Here is a 19,921-nt window from a genome sequence, read left to right as displayed (position 1 = left end):
ACGCATCTTCACAAGTCAAGGGCTATTGATTAGTTACCTCGTTACAAAAACAACACGCAATGTTCTTGATGTTAAGAAAAGTACCCCACAAAGACCATTGTTTACTTTCTGATTTTGCTCTTTCCAAACTTGCATCTTAAACGAGGAATCTCATTGGATGATTTAATTTTAGCTTATTGCGTCATCCCCTGTCCCAAACCCGTGTTTTGAATGGTGACTGATGCGAGCATGGTGCGAGGTAACGAATCAATAACCGTTGACATGTGAAGATGAACCAAACGTGGATAGGAACTTGAAAGAAAAACAGAAATCGGAAAATCGAGTGGAAAAAAAAACATGGCCGAAATTATATGTCATTAAAAACTTTCCAGTCGGGGGGTTAAAAATGGGTCGGTCGCGCGATGGCAAACAAACTCCTTTTTAATTCTGGCCTAATATACTGAACATAAAAAGAAAGCTATAGTCAGTTCAGTTTGCTTTACAGGGGTTTTCCTACCATTTTCAATCTGACTGAAATCATATCCTATGATCTGCTCACGTATAGCACTACACAAGGATCTGAAGTCAACATATAGAGGGTCACATCCGCATGACATTTCGTTTGGTATATTTATGAGAACTACCAGATTGCATTGCAATTGAATTTGATTGAAATTGAGATTTTGATTTGATTTCAGAATATGAATACAATGAGAAGATGTACAACAGAACAAGAGGCCCAGGGGCCTTATAGGTCACCTGAGTATCATGTAACAACCTTCCAATGTTTGAATTAGGTTTGTGTTTAAATATAAGAATTTTACTTTTGGATGTAAGAAACATTGAATAGCTATGTGGTCATGAAGTACATGTGTCATTTTTATGTTCAATCAATAATCCTTTTTAAAAAACCTAGGTCTGAGACATCATAAAGAAAAGGGTTATTTACTCCTTAGATAAAACCAATATAAGAAGATTTTCAAAGAATTTCTACATTTTCACTATATGACCAATAGAGCCCCACCCTAACACAAGAACCCCTGCCCCAGGGGCCATGAATTTCACAATTTTGGTAGAGGGCTCAACACTCATTATAATTATGCCCACAGTTTGGCTTCTTGATGTCCAGGAGTAAAGAAGATTTTTTAAAATTACACTCATTTTGATGGTTTTTGCCCCACCCCTCAGGCCCCAGGGGGGCAGGGACCACGAATTTCACAATTTTTGTTCCCCTCCACCCACAGATGCTATATGCCAAAATTGGTTGAAATTGGTTCAGGGGTTTCAGAGAAGAAGCTGAAAATGTTCAAATGTTAACGCATGACGCACGACGAACGACGACGGACAAAAACAGAAGATTTTCAAAGAAATATTGCATTTTCACTATATAATCAATCAGCCCTGCCTTTGCACCAGAACCCCTGACCCAGGGGCCATAAATTTCAGTTTTGAAAGAAGCATCCTTGATCATCATTATCATACTATTAGTTTGTCTACTTAATACCCAGCAGCAGAGGAGAAGATTTTCAAAGAAATAAAATGCATTTTCACTATATGATCAATAGGGCCCCACCCTAATACCAGAACCCCTGACCCAGGGGCCATGAATTTCACAATTTTGAAAGAGGCATCCTTGCTCATCATAACCATGCTATTGGTTTGTCTACTTAATACCCAAGGACAGAGAAGATTTTCAAAGAAATAATGCATTTTCACTATATGACTTATAGAGCCCCACCCTAGCACCAGAACCCCTGATTCAGGGGCCATGAATTTCACAATTTTTAAAGAGGCATCCTTGCTCATCATTACCATGCTATTAGTGTGTCTACTTAATACCCAGAGACAGAGAAGAAGATTTTCAAAGAATTTCTACATTTTCACTATATGACCAATAGAGCCCCACCCTAACACACCAGAACCCCTGATCCAGGGGCCATGAATTTCACAATTTTTAAAGAGGCATCCTTGCTCATCATTACCATGCTATTAGTTTGTCTACTTAATACCCAGAGACAGAGAAGAAGATTTTCAAAGAATTTCTACATTTTCACTATATGACCAATAGAGCCCCACCCTAATACAAGAACCCCTGCCCCAGGGGCCATGAATTTCACAATTTTGGTAGAGGGCTCAACACTCATTATAATTATGCCCACAGTTTGGCTTCTTTATGTCCAGGAGTAAAGAAGAAGATTTTTTAAAATTACACTCATTTTGATGGTTTTTGCCCCACCCCTCAGGCCCCAGGGGGGCAGGGACCACGAATTTCACAATTTTTGTTTCCCTCCACCCACAGATGCTATATGCCAAAATTGGTTGAAATTGGTTCAGGGGTTTCAGAGAAGAAGCTGAAAATGTTCAAATGTTAACGCACGACGAACGACGACGGACAAAAACAGATAGCAATAGGTCACCTGAATGATTCAGGTGACCTAAAAATTAATGGAACTGAATTTGATTAAATTTCTATTCATTCTTTCAACTTCATTGTATTTTGTTACTTATAATTCCATGAAATTGTTCATGCCAATAAAACATTCTTTGGGCTTATGAAATTACCAGTGTTATCTGTCCAAATGTTTGACAGAGAAAAAAGGTTTTCAAGAACTCTGAGTATTGCGGAATACTGTAATTGTTCAAATGCTTTTAAAGTATACCTGAAATACAATCTGGAACATTTGGTTGCATCATTTTTGAGCCCGTTATTTCATCTCCAGATCTGTCAACACACCAGCACTCTTTGTTAAACATTCTCTGATGACACTGTAGAGACTCATACTCTCCATTAATTGTGCATTTTGGTCTATAAACATCTGATGTAGTGTTTTCTGTAGATAATCTGAGCTGTTCACAAGCAGTCAGGGAACGAGTAGTGGTAAGAACTGTAGACAAATCTGAAAAAAATATGTATTGTTGACTACTGTAATATTTATAAATACTGTAAATTATTTTCTATTCGTGGGACTTCATTTCCGCAAGATGTCATTGTATTTTTAGCTCATCTGAGCTGAAACCTCAATTGAGCTTTTCTGATCGCCTGTTTCGGTCGTCTGTCTGTAAACTTTTTACATTTTCGACGTCTTCTCCATAGAACCACTGGGCCAATTTAAACCAAACTTGGCACAAAGCATCCTTGGGTGAAGGGTTTTAAGTTTATTCAAATGAAGGGCCATGCCCCCTTCAAAGAGAAGATAATCACAAAAATAGGGTGAGGTCATTTAAAATCTTTTCAAGAACCATTGGGGCAGAAGAGCTGAAATTTACATGAAAGCTTCCTGACATAGTGCAGATTCAAATTTGTTGAAATCATGACCCCCGGGGGTAGTGTGGGACCACAGTGTGCGAAAGTAACTTTAAGGTCCTATAGACTTTCGGTCCATAGTCATTTCATTTCCTATAGACCACAACAAATTCCTGTAGACCGAAATTTAACATGCAATATTCATGGTAATCATGGGCTCGTTACAAAATTTTTCTCTTATTAAAATTTGACATCGTCTATTCTATAAAATTTACAAATAAATGTAAATATAGGAATAGAGAGGGTCAAACTGTGTTGTTATTAAAAAATAAATAATAGACACAAATTCAATTTTGTGATTTGTTCATACTTTAATTATATTCTTTTTCAATTTCATGCACAAGCTTTTCAATTAGAATTTCGTTTTCTTTTTTATTTTGTTCCAGCTCAGTTTCACTGTCTGATTCTTCATGTAAGTCACTTCTACTATGTTTCGTTTTCTCATTATTTTCTGCGACTTTAGCCTTGCTGGAACTTGTACTGACCATGCACTTTCCGTTTGATTCCAGGGCGTGCACCGATTGCTTTTCATATATTTTAATAAGTGGCGGGGAACCAGTTTTTTACTCAGAATTCCTATAGACAAGTTGGTCTATAGCTATTACGATCGTTATAGACCGACTCGATTTTCTATAGACATTGTCTATCAGTCCATGGTTAATTTCGCACACTGGGACCACAATAGGGGATCAAAGTTTTACATAAAAATATATAGGAAATCTTTGAAAATCTTCTCATGAACCACTGGGCCAGAAAGGTACATATTTATATGAAAGCTTCCTGACATAGTGCAAATTCAAGCTTGTTAAAATCATGGCCCCCAGGAGTAGGTTTGGGGCCACGATAGTATACATTTACATGAAAGCTTCCTGACATAGTGCAGATTCAAGTTTGTTAAGATCATGGCCCCCAGGTTAAAATCAGACAATGTGATTACTATAGGGCTCTGGTATTTCATACGGGGTCCTAAAAATCTAAGGATTTACTTGAAAAGGTAAAACAAAGTCAATTTCTAAGAAAAATTCAATGCAATTCAATTCATTAATTGTTTAATTTTATGTAAATGAATTATTTAAGATTCTGCAAAATTGTTTAGGTCAATAAAAAATTGTTCATCCGACAAGATTCCCAGTGTCCAAATGTCTGACAGAGAAAAGTTTTCAAGAACTCTGATATATACTAACCCGATCATTGAGAAATTTTGATTAGTATTAAAAGTAACTTGCCCCAAGGGCACATGCTCCTTACAAATCACTAGCCCAAATTCATAGTTTACTGGCCCCAAACCTGGGCCATTGATCATTTCGAGCTCTGGGAAAGACACATGAATATAAGGAACTTGTAAAAGTACTAGAGGACAGGCTCGCAACTCCCAGTCAGACAGAGCTCTATAAGGTACAAAAGAAAGAGAGCTAGCTCGAGAAGACAGAAACTAGCATATTTAAAGCAATCAATACCAATGAATCTCAACGAGGCGATCAAGTTGGCCATTGAGTTAGAGGTTTTAATCAAGTGGTTCTTAGGTAGAAGATTTTTTAATGACCCCCACCTTATTTTTGCATTTTGGTGATTATCTCCACTTCAATCTTGACCTGTACAGTTTACTAATTTTAAATGCATCAGAGATAAACTGAGGCAGAAAACATTCAGGCTCAAATAAGCTAGCCCTTGATTTGAACACACTTGAATCCCCTTCACCCATGGATGATGTGTACCAAGTTTGATTGAAATTGGCCAAGTGGTTCTGGAGAAGATGAAAATGTGAAAAGTTTACAGATGGACAGGACATGACGGACAACAGGTGATCAGAATAGTTCACTTGAGCTCAGGTGAGCTAAAAATTGACAAGAAGGTAGGCTGCAAAACAACACTATGATTCGCAGTTCTTTTAAAGATTTTTCCTTTAAGTTCATATTTACCAAGATGAAATTTTGTAGTTATGTGTCCAGATCCTGACAATTCTCCAGAGAAATCATCCCCAAGATCTTCATCATCCGTAAAGGTGGGACCAACTCCACTTCCCTGAAATGGGTCATTGAATAACTTAATTTGCTGCATTAGCCTCATCAATAACAATCAAGGAAATAACTAGGGCTGAAACGGTTCAATGAAATATTGATACTTTTCAATATATAAAAGCTTAATTCTATCTTTGATTTATTAATGCTTCAATCTTTGGTTCAATACCTTCTTTTAAAATTGGGTTCAGTTATTAATACATCAATCTTGACCTGTACAGTTTACTTATTTTAAATGCATCAGAGATAAACTGTAGCAGAAAACATTCAGGCTCAAATAAGCTAGCTCTTTTGTGAGAGATGAGTCTGACAAAAACAATAATGAACTCAACAGTGATTGGGAAGGTCATGCGCCCTGCGCCATATAGTCCCATTCAGGTGAAAATTGGCGCATTAAATTATCTAATCCATGCGCCAAACTGCGCATTCATTATCGATTGTAACTTACGGGGTTTTTTTTTCTCTAGGATGAATTGGGTACGACTTACTTATTTTTTGTGCATTCATTTTTAATTCCTATGTATTCTGATACACCCAATCTCATTGGTTGAAGCAATATAAATCAAAATAGATAACCAATAACCTATTTCCTCTTACATCACATCTCATCACGTCTTCTCATGCTTATACTCTAGTGTTTAAGTTTCGGAAGTCCAAGGACAGATATAGAAACGACAGAAAGTGAAAAAAAAAAAAAAACAAATAATGGAAAAAAATCGAGAGACCGTCTTCAAATACCAATGTCGTTATAAGCAATGATACGTTTGAGAAGGGGACATTGAAACAAAGTAAAAACATTTTCAAGAGCGATGGAAAAGATTGTGGTCATGGTTCAGAGTTTCAATTAAAACAATAATGTTCCACTGCACATTTGCTATTTATTGAAATATGTTGATGGCCCATTAAATCTGAAAATGGCCCATTGAAAACTTGAACTATGGGGCCATAGTCCCATAGGCCATTTTGGCCTTCCCAATCACTGACTCAAATAGTTTAAATTGTTAATACCTTCATTTTTTTTCTATATAAAACTTATACAATTTAGAACCAACATTTTAATTGTTGAACCAACTCTCACTCTCGTGGACTATTGACCGGTCAACAGTTTATGAACTGTTGACCGGGCAATAGTCTGCTCGATTTCTATTGGCTATGCAAGTCACGTGATTCTTAAGTCTGTTGCTTTCTTTACGTACTTTACGTAATGGCGAGGTCCACTGATTTAACTGATAATGAAATACAGAATTTATTAGATGAAAAGCAGAGCAGAAACCTGAAAAATATAATTATCAATTAGGATATTGGATAATGTTTTCTTTTAAATTAAAGGACATGGTGACAAATGTACGCAATCACACTGTCCTCTTCCAAGTTCCAAGTCAACAAAACATGTGCATTGAGAAAAAAACAATTAACATTAAAGAAAGTGTAAAACAAATCAGTTGTAGACTATGTCCTTGGACAACAGCTGTTTTGTTTGACCCTCAAACCAATCTGTTGCCCTCAGCCTACGCCTTCGGGTCAAACAAAACAGCTGTTGTCCTCGAACTCAGTCAATAACTGTATATTGTTATGCACCTAAAAAGATTTCTTATATAAAACTAATACGATTTAAAAGTAACAATTTTACTGTTAAACCAATTCTCACACTCATGTTCTATTGACCAGTCAACAGTTTTACGAACTGTTGACCGGGCAATAGTCTGCTTTATTTCTAATGCCTATGTAAGTCATGTGGTTCTCGGTCTGCTACTTTGTTTACGTAATGGCGAGGTTCATTGATTTGACTGATGAAAATACAGTATTTATTAGATGTAATGCAGAACAGAAACATGAAAAATCTGAAAAAAAGTTATAATTAGCTGTTGTTATTTTTAAATACATGCTCTGTGTATCCATAACCCCCTCCCTTTTTCCCTTAGTGTACAACATGTACCTATTCTACACTGTAGAATAGGTACATGTTGTACACTAAGGGAAAAAGGGAGGGGGGTATGGATACTAGGGGTGAAACGATACAGTACCTTCTCGATTCGATTTTCGATACTTTAGTCTCGATTCGATGATTTTTGATTCAATACAATAGCATGTACCAAATTCTTTATAATGCTAAGATTTTTTTATGTTTCGTTGTATTTATTGCTCTCTGCAAATAAATTCTACATAATGTAAAAACGTTTAACATAAAGCAACACTCTTATCACTTGTCCTAAAGCCGAAATGTCGCCATACCCAGGATTTATACATTGGGGGTGCATTTTTCAACTCGACTGCGTCCATTTTGAAACAGAGAATCATTTTATTTGAAAAAATTTATGTTTTTATATGTAGGTACGCAGAGCCGTTTCTTCAGCAAGACGTTCCCTTATGAAGAACTTTGTACCAAACAACTTAGAATTCAGACATGTCTCTCACGATGACGTCATAGCTCAGCATACAAGGCCACTGATGCAGGAATTGTTTTCACCTAGTTTGACAAAGTCCATCCCAGCTTTGCTAGTTTAGATGGGACATACATTTACATCCAGAAGTTAACGACCGATTTTATCTTTTCAAGATGTTCCTATAGTCTGCATAAACACAGGCCTCTGATGGTTGTTTCCACAGACGAATATATTGTGTCAGTCCTTGGTCCATATTTATCGGATTCGAAAAACAATGACGCTGGTATTTTACAACACATGATAAAGAGAAATGCGGAAGAAATGAAGAACTGGTTAAATGATGGAGACATATTCATCATAGATTGCGGCTTTAGGGACTATGCTGACATGTTGGATGACATCGATATTCGGATGGAGATGCCATGTTTCCTGCAAGGTGCAAAGCAACATACTACCGAGGACTCAAACAGTTCATTTTCCCCCAAGAACATTGATATTCCAATAAAAATGTTGAATTTTGTGCGTCTACTGTACACATATGTATAATTATGTTTCATGCAAATTCCTATCTTTGAAGGTACGATGGGTAGCAGAGTCTGCTAACGGTTGAATAAAGAGATGGAAGTGTATCAAACACACAAATTCCATTCAGAGACGATTATGTCCGTGTAGTTGCAGCCATTTCCAACAAATATTGTCCCCGTTGAACACAGGAGCAACTGAAGAAGATGAGGATCGCATTGAAGATGCTTCACTTGTCACGCAGCTAGAGGAAATGATCTACAAGAACACGTGGAAAAGGAGGGGTGGGACAAAAGGTCTTCATCATGGAGAGTGTTGGATGCAAATGATGTTGCCTCTGATTTTTCAATTCTATCTGAAGATGAGATCCGCAACATCACGTTAGGAACATACCAGGTAAAGATGGCCAAAGCATACACACACGAGCACGTACAGGAAGATGGTGCATACGATATCCTTATTACAGAAGATATACCAAACATAATTGGGGCAAAAATTCAAAGTTGGCAAGTATCTTCCAAAAAGTACTTCTGGATCGATTCACCACAGTGAGGGAGCGATTACTTTGTGGTATTGTAAATGCCAGGCTGGGTCCAGAGTTGTTGGCTGCTGTGCGCACATTACTAGCGTGCTATGGTACTTAACATATGCCAGGCACAAGTCTAAACCCGTGAAGGATGTTCGAAATTGGGCGAAACACCTCGATGATGCCACACGTGTTATTGATGAATCTAATAGCGGTTCAGAGAGTCCATCAGAAGAATAACTTTTGACTGTTTATGAAATTTTGCTAATTGTATTCTTTTTTTTTCGTGACATGAAACAGCTAACATTATCAAATCTTTTTTTCTTAACCTTTTTTCTTTGATTTGTTTTACAAGTGTTTATGTTATTGGATCAAATGCTGTCTGACGTGTTTCATGCCGATTGTTTGGCCGTTCTTGGCACACTGATTTTGACAACAGATAACTTCGTTTACCTGTTCAAGATATACGGCTCACGGCAGGTGTGACCGGTCAACTAGGGATGCTTACTCCTAGCTCCTAGGCACCTGATCTCACCTCTGGTATACTCTCTCTTTCTCTCTCATTTATTTCTCAATGTACTATATGTAAACATGAGCATTTTGTAAAGTAAATAAAAAAAAAATTTGAGTGTGTGTATTTTTAAAAGACACCAACAGAAACACGTGCAGGATGTACGTGACTGGGCTGCGCATTTGTAGATGACGTCGCTGGTGTGTTAAACATGTCTGATAATGATGACTAGCATGACATGCATTTGTTGCGATTTTGTTCCATTTTACTTTCATTTTATTGACAATTGTTTTGACGAAAATCTCATTAAATCACGCCATGTGATATACATGTATGCACATAATCAGTTTTATATAGATTGTTTTCGAGAAGTTATCTATCTAATTTTTTATCTACCTTATGTTTTTATTTTCTTTAAATGGGTAAACTCAATACCAAATAGATAACAAACGCATTAAAGCCAATTTACACTGAATAACAAATTGCAAATGCACTCCCGTACACTACGACGTTGGGTTAGAAGAAAATGACGCTTTGTATATAAGAACGCCATTTTCAGCATAGAATTTTTATTTGATACTTTAAATATACATAAATAAATTATATACCATTGAATTGTGCAGATCCAAGGCTTTTAGCCCAGTTAAGTTTTATTGAGTTTAAAAACGCTGCATATTTCGGCCCAAAACGTACCTTGTTCTTTGATTATTTTTATTGATTTGTGTGCATGGTCCCCTCCCCTCCCCTCCCCCCCCCCCTCCTAAATGCACCCATGACAGTAGCTAGGCCTAGTTGTCAACAATGTAATGTATCATAATTTGTCTTATCCAATAATAAATATTAATTGCACTATTTATTTAGAAAAACAATGCAATTACAGATGTATAAAGGAATAACATTACCAAATAGTGTGTAGACAGTGACCCATATAAACATTATTTACTTGTAATATTGCTGATTTCATACTCGCTTTCCTCGCTATATTTGGGTATTTACATTGCTATTTGTATGCACTGGTGGATAAAACATAAGACTGGTGTCAACATCAATTTAAATGTTGCCACTAAAAGCGGAGTTTTTAATAATATCTCGCACTACTTTCACAATCAGTTGATCGTCGAAGGGCGTGGCGCATGTGACGTCACTGTACCACGTGACTACCCAACTAATTAACGAGACTTTTTGAAATCATGGCTTAGATTTAAATCCGTATTGTGGCTATTTATCACAATATTTCGGTGAACTAACTATATTGGAATTAATTACTATAAGCATAAGAAGGACAAAATGCATATAATTTTGAATACTTATACTGTAAATGGAAACATGCGATATGTCCTTTAAGAATGTTCAGGAATAACTGGTTAAGAACAAATTTGTGAAAAGTTCTGAATAATTCAAGAACTAATCTTATAGGTTTCCTTGCAAACTTATAAATAAATACTTCTCTCTTTTTTCAAAGATATGTAATTTACTGAATGCTCCCGACAGATATGTAATTTACTGAATGCTCCCGACAGATATGTGATTTACTGAATGCTCCCAACAGATATGTAATTTACTGAATGCTCCCGAAAGATATGTAATTTACTGAATGCTCCCGACAGATATGTAATTTACTGAAGAAAATGACTTACATTGTCTATATCCAGTGTTCCATCACCGGATATCTGCAGACCAATGTTCTGAAAACAACAAATTTAACTGAATTTAGAAATATTCATTCAATTCAAGGTTAAAGCCCTACCTTTTGGCCATAGAAAAGTCATCAAATATCATAGGCCCATGAGCCTTTTAAAACAATAGTCAAAACAGTACTAGCAGGAAAGTTTCAGGTGATAGCGAGAACATCATTTTTCTCTGAATTCTATACACACCTTTACAATTTCATAGCCCCCAATGAAATTCAGGTTTCATGCGAGGTTATTCTAAGTAGAAGAAAATTAACGATATTATGCACAAATGTTTATACTTTCTATATACCAAAGCTAAAACAATATTTCGAATTTTCCAACAAGAGGTCCATGGGCCACATTGCTCAAATGAGTCAACTTAGCCCTGCTGTTGTGATATTTGAAAGGTTTTTCTTTCAATCTTTAATCCCATGAAAAATTTTGACCAAATAATGTGGCCTCAACTTAGCCCCCAAGGCACATGACATAGCCATGATACAAGGTCACAAGGTAAACAAGAGGCCCATGGGCCATATCGCTCACCTGAGGTACTTTGGCCCATATTTAAAGATTTTCCTTCTGTGCACATCTCTGATACTGGATCATTTCAAGGTTATTGTTTTCAAATCTTTTTTTCTATTAAAATATGAGCATTACTGTTTTATCATTGGTATCAAATAAATCTGTGTACAATGTAAATTCTAACCATACCAACATTATATGTATATTCTTAAAGGTCATAGGACAGTCTTTAACAATACCTTTTCTCTCCATAATTATCAACATTGTTTCATAGACTCCTCATAAAAATGCTTTTTAAAGATTAATAACAATATTAACTCGAAGAAATTGAAGTGCAAAGGTACTCGACAGGACAACCACATTAGAATTGTGAACCTGAGAAATCGTTTCCAGACAGCAAGTTTGACTGCTTGTAGCATTCCTGTATTCCGATCCCGATCAAAAGTTGTTGACTGGGAATGACATGTTAATTGATCAATATACATGTCATATCAAGCATTTTTTATATCACATTAAAAAAACCAAATATATACACATACACACTGTTCTAGAGTTATTTCTTGTAAATTTTCTATATATTAATACAATGCATATCATAATTCAAATTGAATTATCTCCCTTAGACAGTGGTAAATAAATACAGTCATAATAAGAAAGATGATGACATTCAAACAGACAAACAAAGTGACATGACTCCAAAATCTATAGGTGTCTTCCTCTTATTGTTAAGTATTTCTGTACAAAATTTGAAAACTGTACAATGAAAACTCTTTGAGTTATCGTGTCACAAAGAAAGTGTTCATAATAACAAAGATAATAACATACATACATACAGACAGACAAAGTGACATGACCCCAAAATCTATAGGTGTCTTCCTCTTATTGTAAATTATTTCTGTACAAAATTTGAAAACTGTACAATGAAAACTCTTTGAGTTATTGTGTCACAAAGAAAGTGTTCATAATAACAAAGATCAGGCCATACAGACAGACAGAGTGAAATGACCCCAAAATCTGTAGACTTCTTCCTCTTATTGTACATTATTTCTGTACAAAATTTGAAAACGGTACGGTAAAAACTGTTTGAGTTATCGTGTCACAAAGAAAGTGTTCACGGACAGACAGACGGACGGACAATGTGATTACTATAGGGCTTCCCGCATTTCATGCGGGACCCTAATTATTTTGAAAGTATAAAATTCAATAGGACATTTATGGTTATAGAAATAATAGATAATAATTGATTAATAGGTGTACGGTAAATTTCTTGTTAGAGTTTACAATGTTTTCGCATACTATGAAAAAATAAAACTTAAAAAGATAAACTTTATTTCCTACCAACCTACCCTATTTTTTTTTTCCTGATATCATATGTTAGCGGAAACTCAGCTATTTTTGTTTTTGGCCTAAACAAGGGAATATTGCTTGAGAGCATCGGCGGTATTTTTCTCTACCCACTGGTACTGGTACCCATTCAATTGGAAAAAAATAGAGTCTCAAAATCGAACAAATTGAGAATTTTCGACCAATGTATTGGCAATTGATTTCAACTATCAGGAATCATCGTAGGCTCATTCTAGAATCGTCGTAGCTCTACAACACGTGCACTGCCATGATATGTACTTTCGATTTCATACCGGAAGTGAAAATTTTAGTTAACTCATATAATGTTTCAGACTAAGTAAATTATGATGTCAGCAGCCTATTTTTCGGCAAGTGAATTGGTAATTTTTAGTGTCAAAATTGGGGAAAATCAATGTTTTTTGGCATTAGGAATGGTACCAGTTATGTAAGAGGGGAAAACGCTGGAGCATACATGCAATGTCAGAGCGTTTCGTATAAACCTCCATAGCCTCAGATGCAATCGTCATATTCTCGGACACAATGATTGCCAGACAAAATCGGGTTGCTAATACCCAGGTCATACAATTAAGATGGATACTAACGTAAGTACACATTTCGTTTGTTTTAAAATATTACATCATTTCATGAAAGGCTTAAAAGCATTGTAAGTGTAAGAAAGTAATAACTAAATGCAAATGTGCCACTCAAATGAAATTTTTATAACGAATTTTCCATAAAATTGGCATATTAAATTCTTTACAAATCTGACACATGTGCAGTGCTTCTCTTCTGCATTATTCTGAACTGGTGACCTCAGAAGTCAATGCACTTTGGAGATGACAAATAGGAATTACTACAATTAAAGTGGCATTCTCATGGACTGGTTTTCAGCAAACAAAATGCAGGGGGAACCCAGAAAAATTTCAAGCAATCTCTCTCAGTAGAAAAACACATGATAAAAACATAACTTTTAACTTAAATGGTACAACTCTTGCCTGCGAGGAAGAAGTGAAGCTGCTTGGTGTCACTATTGATTTTAATCTGAATTTTAATTCCCATATTTCAAATATTTGTAAGAAAGCAGCTCGTCAATTAATGTAATAAAGCGTATAGGGAAACATCTTTGTAGATTGGGTAAACTCACTATCTACCATTCTTTTATCATGTCAAACTTTAGTTATTGTTCTCTGGTATGGCACTTTTGTAGTGAACAAAATTGTAAAAAAAAAAAAAAAAAAAAAAATTAGAAAAAATTCAAGAACGAGCCCTACGATTTATTTATGAAGACCATAGTACTAGTACATATAATCAACTATTAGATAAATCAAATCTTCCCTCACTGAAAACCAGGCGTATGTCAGAGCCATGGCCCTTGAAGTTTTGAAAATTATAAATAAACAAAGTCCATTGTTCCTACAAGACTTGGTCCAGCTAAGAAACACGAGGTATAATTTCAGATACCAAAAGACCTTGGAACTTCCAAGACCAAGAACAACTAGGTAATGGTATGGTATAAGGTCTTTCAGCTATGCAGCCGCCATACTGTGGAACTCCTTACCCAACCATATAAGGAAAATCTCCTCCTTCAATCAATTTAGAACTTTCATAGACACTTGGAGGGGGGAAAACTGAAGATGCAGCTCCTGTCTAGGACACGGTGTGGCGGTGCATGGCTAAATAAAAATCTCTTTTTTAAATATATTATATACTGTTTTAGTTTGCTAGCTGTTTCCTATTATGCAAATTTTGCAGCCTTTCATCTGCATTACTACCAATTATTGCTTTTTGTTTAATTTTTACTTTTTGTTCTGTCTTTTGAAAGATTCATTTTTATTCCATCTTCCTAAACCTTTTTTGTTTGTATAACTTGTAACTTATTTACTGTAAACTGCTATATATTATTTATTTTATTATTATCATATTTTTCCTTATTTAACATTTAACAGTTATAGTGCTCCTTAACAATTCTTAATGCTGTGGTTAAATTTAATGCTTAAATTAGAAATATATTATTCTATTTATTATTTTTATTTTTCAATTTATTTACCGTCAGTCATATAGCTTGTATTGCTATTGTATTGCAGTGAGGGTGGTCTTGGAATCTTTTAACATGTTCAACAAAACATGTAAAAGGAATAAATTGTCAAAATCTTGAAGCATTTTCCCAATCAACGAAATTGATAGACTTCAATCTATTCATTTAGATCAGAGGGGTTTGATCCCAGTTTTCTGATTTGTCCTGCATCATGTACGAGTTAAGTTTGACTTTTAAGTGTTTCTTAATTATCAACAACAGTATATGTCTATGGATACTATACACAACATAGGTCAAGTAAATACCATTGGTGTTTATTGTATATAAGTGAATTTCTAATATGGGAATGGAGAAGCGAAATTCAACATACCTGGACCGTCTTCAACTTATTTCCTTCTGTCTTGGAACTCAAAACGAGCCCTATTACCAATATGAACTTGAAGATAATATACATAACAGATATCGGCAAGATTATTCTTTTTTCTTTTTTCTCTCCTTTTTTATGTTGCTGATTCTTAATAGACTTTCGATATCCCCTTAAGACAGGAAAATACAGCTAAGTACTCATTTCCATTTCCAGTATTATGGTTTCCGGAACTATGCTAATAGATTCCTCCGCAGTTTTTAATATTTTCCCTTTTTCTTTAAGTGATATAAAAATTATGTATAATTAAACTATATTTCCGCCTTTGTTTGTGGTTTTTCAAGGTATTCATCTGTCAACTTCACTTTTCATTATATATTGGTGGCCAAAGTGCACTATTTTTTTTATTACGTCATTTCCGTATACAAACTAAACTGGTTCCTTATGCAGTTGTGTAAATTGGTACCCTGTTGACCTCGCTTCTCTCGTGTGTCTCTACCCAATCTCTCACCAGAGGGCGTATTACGCTGCGCAACAACACCTCTGTCAACGTTCTTGGCAAAACTTATTTCTACCTATTGCATTATAAAGTATGATTTTACAAGTTTTAGTGTTAAGGTTAAAATCTTACAGTAAGTTCACAAAACAACGAATTCCATGATTATTCTAGTATTATTGGATGAATGAATTTAATTCGCTCAGGTGTCTCATATTTACCAGCTTCTGCGTTTATAAAATTCAGACAAGTGTTTGATTTGCTTAGATATGATCATTACAGTTTGATATGTTAAGTTAGAGATTGGTCTCTACCCAGAGTTATCGTTCCTCACACACGCGCGCGCACACACACACACACACACAACACGCACACACAAATAAATAGTGAAGAAATGAACATCACTTTTTAGCTGTTCATGGTCAATATGAACGGATTTGGATTTGAGGCAAATTCTGTGAATCGCGCTAGCAAAAAATAATGTAACGTGCGAGACCCGAGCGATCTCCTTGGGATCGTACTTGGTTTGCCCAAGTCTTATAAGGATAATAACGAATGCAAAATATACAGATAATGGACACTTGTCTAAGTGTAAAACAAATTCGAATATACAGATATGCTTGTGTCACTTGCCTAGTGCTATAATTAACAGAGAGAAATCACTTATGCCTATTTTAATCCTGGCTACCCACACAACTTGGCAGCTTGCCACTTGGCTTACTCACACCACTTGGCAGCTTGCCACTTGGTCACCCGCACTTGCCACTTGGTAGCTTGCCACTTGGTCATCCGCACTTGCCACTTGGTAGCTGGCCACTTGATCACCCGCACTTGCCTTACGCAAACACTAGTATAAGCCACATGACCTGTAGTCAATTTGGCTCTCTGTGATCACTTCCCACTCGTCAAACAATATTAAAACTATGATAACTACTTACACCAGGTCTGACGCTCACGACGAAGTTAAACACGTCAATTCACACCAGCAACCTGGCCTTTTTCCTAAATAAATAATCTTTACGTCAATAATCATAATTTTCTATAGGCAAGAATCCGATTTTTGAGCTTACTTTGCTCATCTGAACCAAACATTCATTTTCATCTTATTTATATACATACAACATTCATTCTTGTAATTTCTTTTAATCAATTAACACGTTAATTAAATTATACACAATGATTTCTTGATTTACAAAATACTGCAAAAGGGAATAACTCTCAACCGCTTCAATAACAACATATTTGGAAACATTTTGGTTCTGTATAAAATAATTTCATTCTGGAAAGGGGGGTATGTACATAAGATCTATACAAGGTATCCACACTTCAGGTGCCTGTGATATAGACTTGCTCTAGATGAAAGTCTCTGTTTGGTAACCAGTGCTCTCTTTAATACTTTTTGATAATACCAAACTGAGACTTGTAAACCCTGCACAAAGCTGCACAATATTACCGACGATGCAGAATACGGTCTGTATTAAAGGGATCGTACGTATTACAAGCTGTAATACAACACTGCAGTGTGGTGCTGTAGAGTTGACAAGTGAAGTTATCCAAAATGTTACAAAGTTGAACAAGTTTTTTAAAGCCATATATCTGACTTAAAATTTAACCAGAAAGTAATCTCTTAAATGTTTAATGTCCATAGGACTCTAAGGGACCGGTCAATATTTATTGGGGGGTTGGGACCGGTGCATTCCATATTTCCATTTTTTTTTTTATTTTTTTTTTTAAAAACCCTATGTCCTATCTTCTAAGAATACAAAAAAAGTTGCTGTCCTATATCAGATGTGTAATAAAAAAACATATATATACCTAGGTATATCAAAAGAATAGTATCCAATCATTTGTCATATCAATATTTTTGGGTTGCCTTTCTAGTACTCAGGTGACCGATAAGGCTTGTGGATCTTGTTAAATATACACCGAGAACAAAGAAATTTATCTTTTTATTCAGAAAAACTGCCTCCATGAAACAAAATGAATTTAAAGAATGGAGGAAAACTCAAAACAAATTATATTATATAAAAAATAAATAAATTAAAAAAACGGTTTTAAATTAGTATTGACTCTTAAATCTAGGTTGTATGGATAGCCTAGATTTAAGCGTCAATACTAATTTAAAACCGTTACAAAAATTAGAAATTTTATAAGTGCGCATGATTTTATGAGTAAAGCTGAAGCAAGGTATAAATATGTAGTCTCCCTAGCTTCCAGTATTCCCAGCCTATTTAAAGAACAAGATCTCGCGAGATCTTCCTTCTTCAGGAGGCTGAGAAATTAGTAGCTGCAGAAAAGGGTTTATTATATATATATATATATATATATATATATATATATATATAATTTGTCTTGAGTTTCCCCCATTCTTTGTACGAGGTAAAATTAAAAACCTATATACATGCATGTATATTGAATAAGTGTAAACTGTATTTTGCGTGAATATACCTTTATTGTACAACTTGAATACATCAGTCAGGAAAATCAGGAAAATAATATGAAAGAAAAACAAAATAAAGGTTTTATATCTCATAAAGTTTGTTTTGAAATACACTCTTAGTAGAAAAATAATTAAGTGCAATTCCAGTATCCTGCATGGTCACATATCTGGGTAGTCATGTCATCCATGGGAAAACCATCCATGTCCATTATTCATTGCCTAAAACTGATACTAAAAGGAAATAAAATTGTTAACAATTATTTTAATGACAACATTGATCAATTAATGGGGGAGGATGGGTGGGAATACCTTACTTGTGAACAGCTTTACTCATAAAATCTAAATTTCATTGCGTGCGCTTAAAAGCGCATTCTTTAATTCAAGATCATTTATTACTTTGACGTACAAGCATTAAATTCCTGGGGATATGCTATAATACAAAACATTAATATACGATTTCGCGTTGGATGATTTTTGTGTTTAATAACATGAAAACTAGATGGTAATGAAATAAGTTCTTATTCTTATTTTTTGTGCATGGATTTTGCACTGATATTTTGGTGAAACAACACACGATTAGTTCAGTCTGTACCAAAACACCGTGTCCTTTACAAACCAATGGATTTCGACGTGTCACACCATCGCACTTTGGCGTGTCAGACCATTGCACTTTGGCGCATGATTGTGGACCATCGCACTTTGACGTGTCACACCATCGGAGTTTGGCGCAGACCATCGCACTTTGGCGTGACCATCACACTTTGGAGTCCCATCGCACTTTGGAGTGTTACAGATATGTGATTGGTATGGTAGAGATGGATAATTTAGAGGGTGATGTGGTTAAAATTGATCAGGAAAAAGCTTTTGATAGAGTGAGTCATGAGTATTTACTTAATGTATTAGAGGTATTTGGTTTTGGAACACAATTTAGAAAATGGGTACAGATATTTTATACCGATATATACAGTAGTGTAAAGTGTAATGGACATTTAACTATATATTTTCCTATTAAAAATTCTGTTAGACAAGGTTATCCAATATCTGCATTATTGTATGTTTTATCAGCAGAACCTCTGAATTATGTCATGAAACAAAATACTGTAATAAGAGGTATTCCAATACCAATGTCAGATAAGAATGGATTGATGTTTCATAATGCTGATGATACTACAATGACAGTGTGTGACAAAAATTCTGTTTTTGAAGTTTTCAAAGTATTTGACATGTATGAAAAAGCATCTGGTGTCAAAATAAACATTCAGAAGTCTGAAATAATTTGTATAGGAACTGGTAGAATTTTTTAACAGGAAAAGATATCATTGAGTGTTTCTGAGACAAGTGTCATGAAAATTCTTGGTATTTATTTTGGCAAAAATAGAGTAGAGTGTGAAAATTTAAATTGGAGAGACAAAGTTAAAAACATTAAGCAAACACTTAATTTATGAAGACAGATATCCTTAGCAGTTCAAAGTAGAGCCACTCTAATTAATACCTTGTTTATGTCTAAATTATGGTACTCATTGTCAGTTATATCAATTCCACAATGGGCTAGAGATAGTATTCAAAAGGAGTGTTCCAATTTTTTATGGAATTTTGGCTCACACTTGGTATCTTATAAAACAATAATTGGTGAAAAACACAATGGTGGTTTGAAAATAGCTGATATCTATCTAAAAATGTTATCATTTAGACTTAATTTCTTGCAAAGCACTTTTGTTGTACTAAAGATTTTCTATGGAAACATATTTTTAGATATTTCCTATCAAAGATTCAAAATTTAGGAGCAGGAATGGAGATATTTTT

General features: G+C 35.1%; 1 protein-coding gene across 3 annotated transcripts in view; it reads right to left on the bottom strand.

Moving 5' to 3' along the window:
- LOC125646044 (probable syndecan) overlaps positions 1 to 16,661 on the bottom strand; it is an 89,766-nt gene extending 73,105 nt beyond the window's left edge. For all 3 annotated transcript variants that reach the window (XM_048872158.2, XM_048872159.2, XM_056139564.1), the window contains exons 1-4: positions 15,189 to 16,661; positions 10,882 to 10,929; positions 5,203 to 5,305; positions 2,640 to 2,876 (exon numbers count right to left, since the gene is read on the bottom strand). In XM_048872158.2, the coding sequence (XP_048728115.2) occupies positions 2,640 to 2,876; positions 5,203 to 5,305; positions 10,882 to 10,929; positions 15,189 to 15,272 (472 nt within the window). In that variant the 5' untranslated portion in view covers positions 15,273 to 16,661. The remainder of the gene's footprint in view (positions 1 to 2,639; positions 2,877 to 5,202; positions 5,306 to 10,881; positions 10,930 to 15,188) is intronic.
- Between the last annotated feature and the right edge of the window lie 3,260 nt (positions 16,662 to 19,921).

Source organism: Ostrea edulis, chromosome 6, assembly GCF_947568905.1.
Source record: "Ostrea edulis chromosome 6, xbOstEdul1.1, whole genome shotgun sequence".
Lineage (NCBI taxonomy): Eukaryota > Metazoa > Mollusca > Bivalvia > Ostreida > Ostreidae > Ostrea > Ostrea edulis.
Note: the sequence above shows the minus strand (reverse complement) of the source record. Positions and strands in the feature narration are given on the sequence as shown.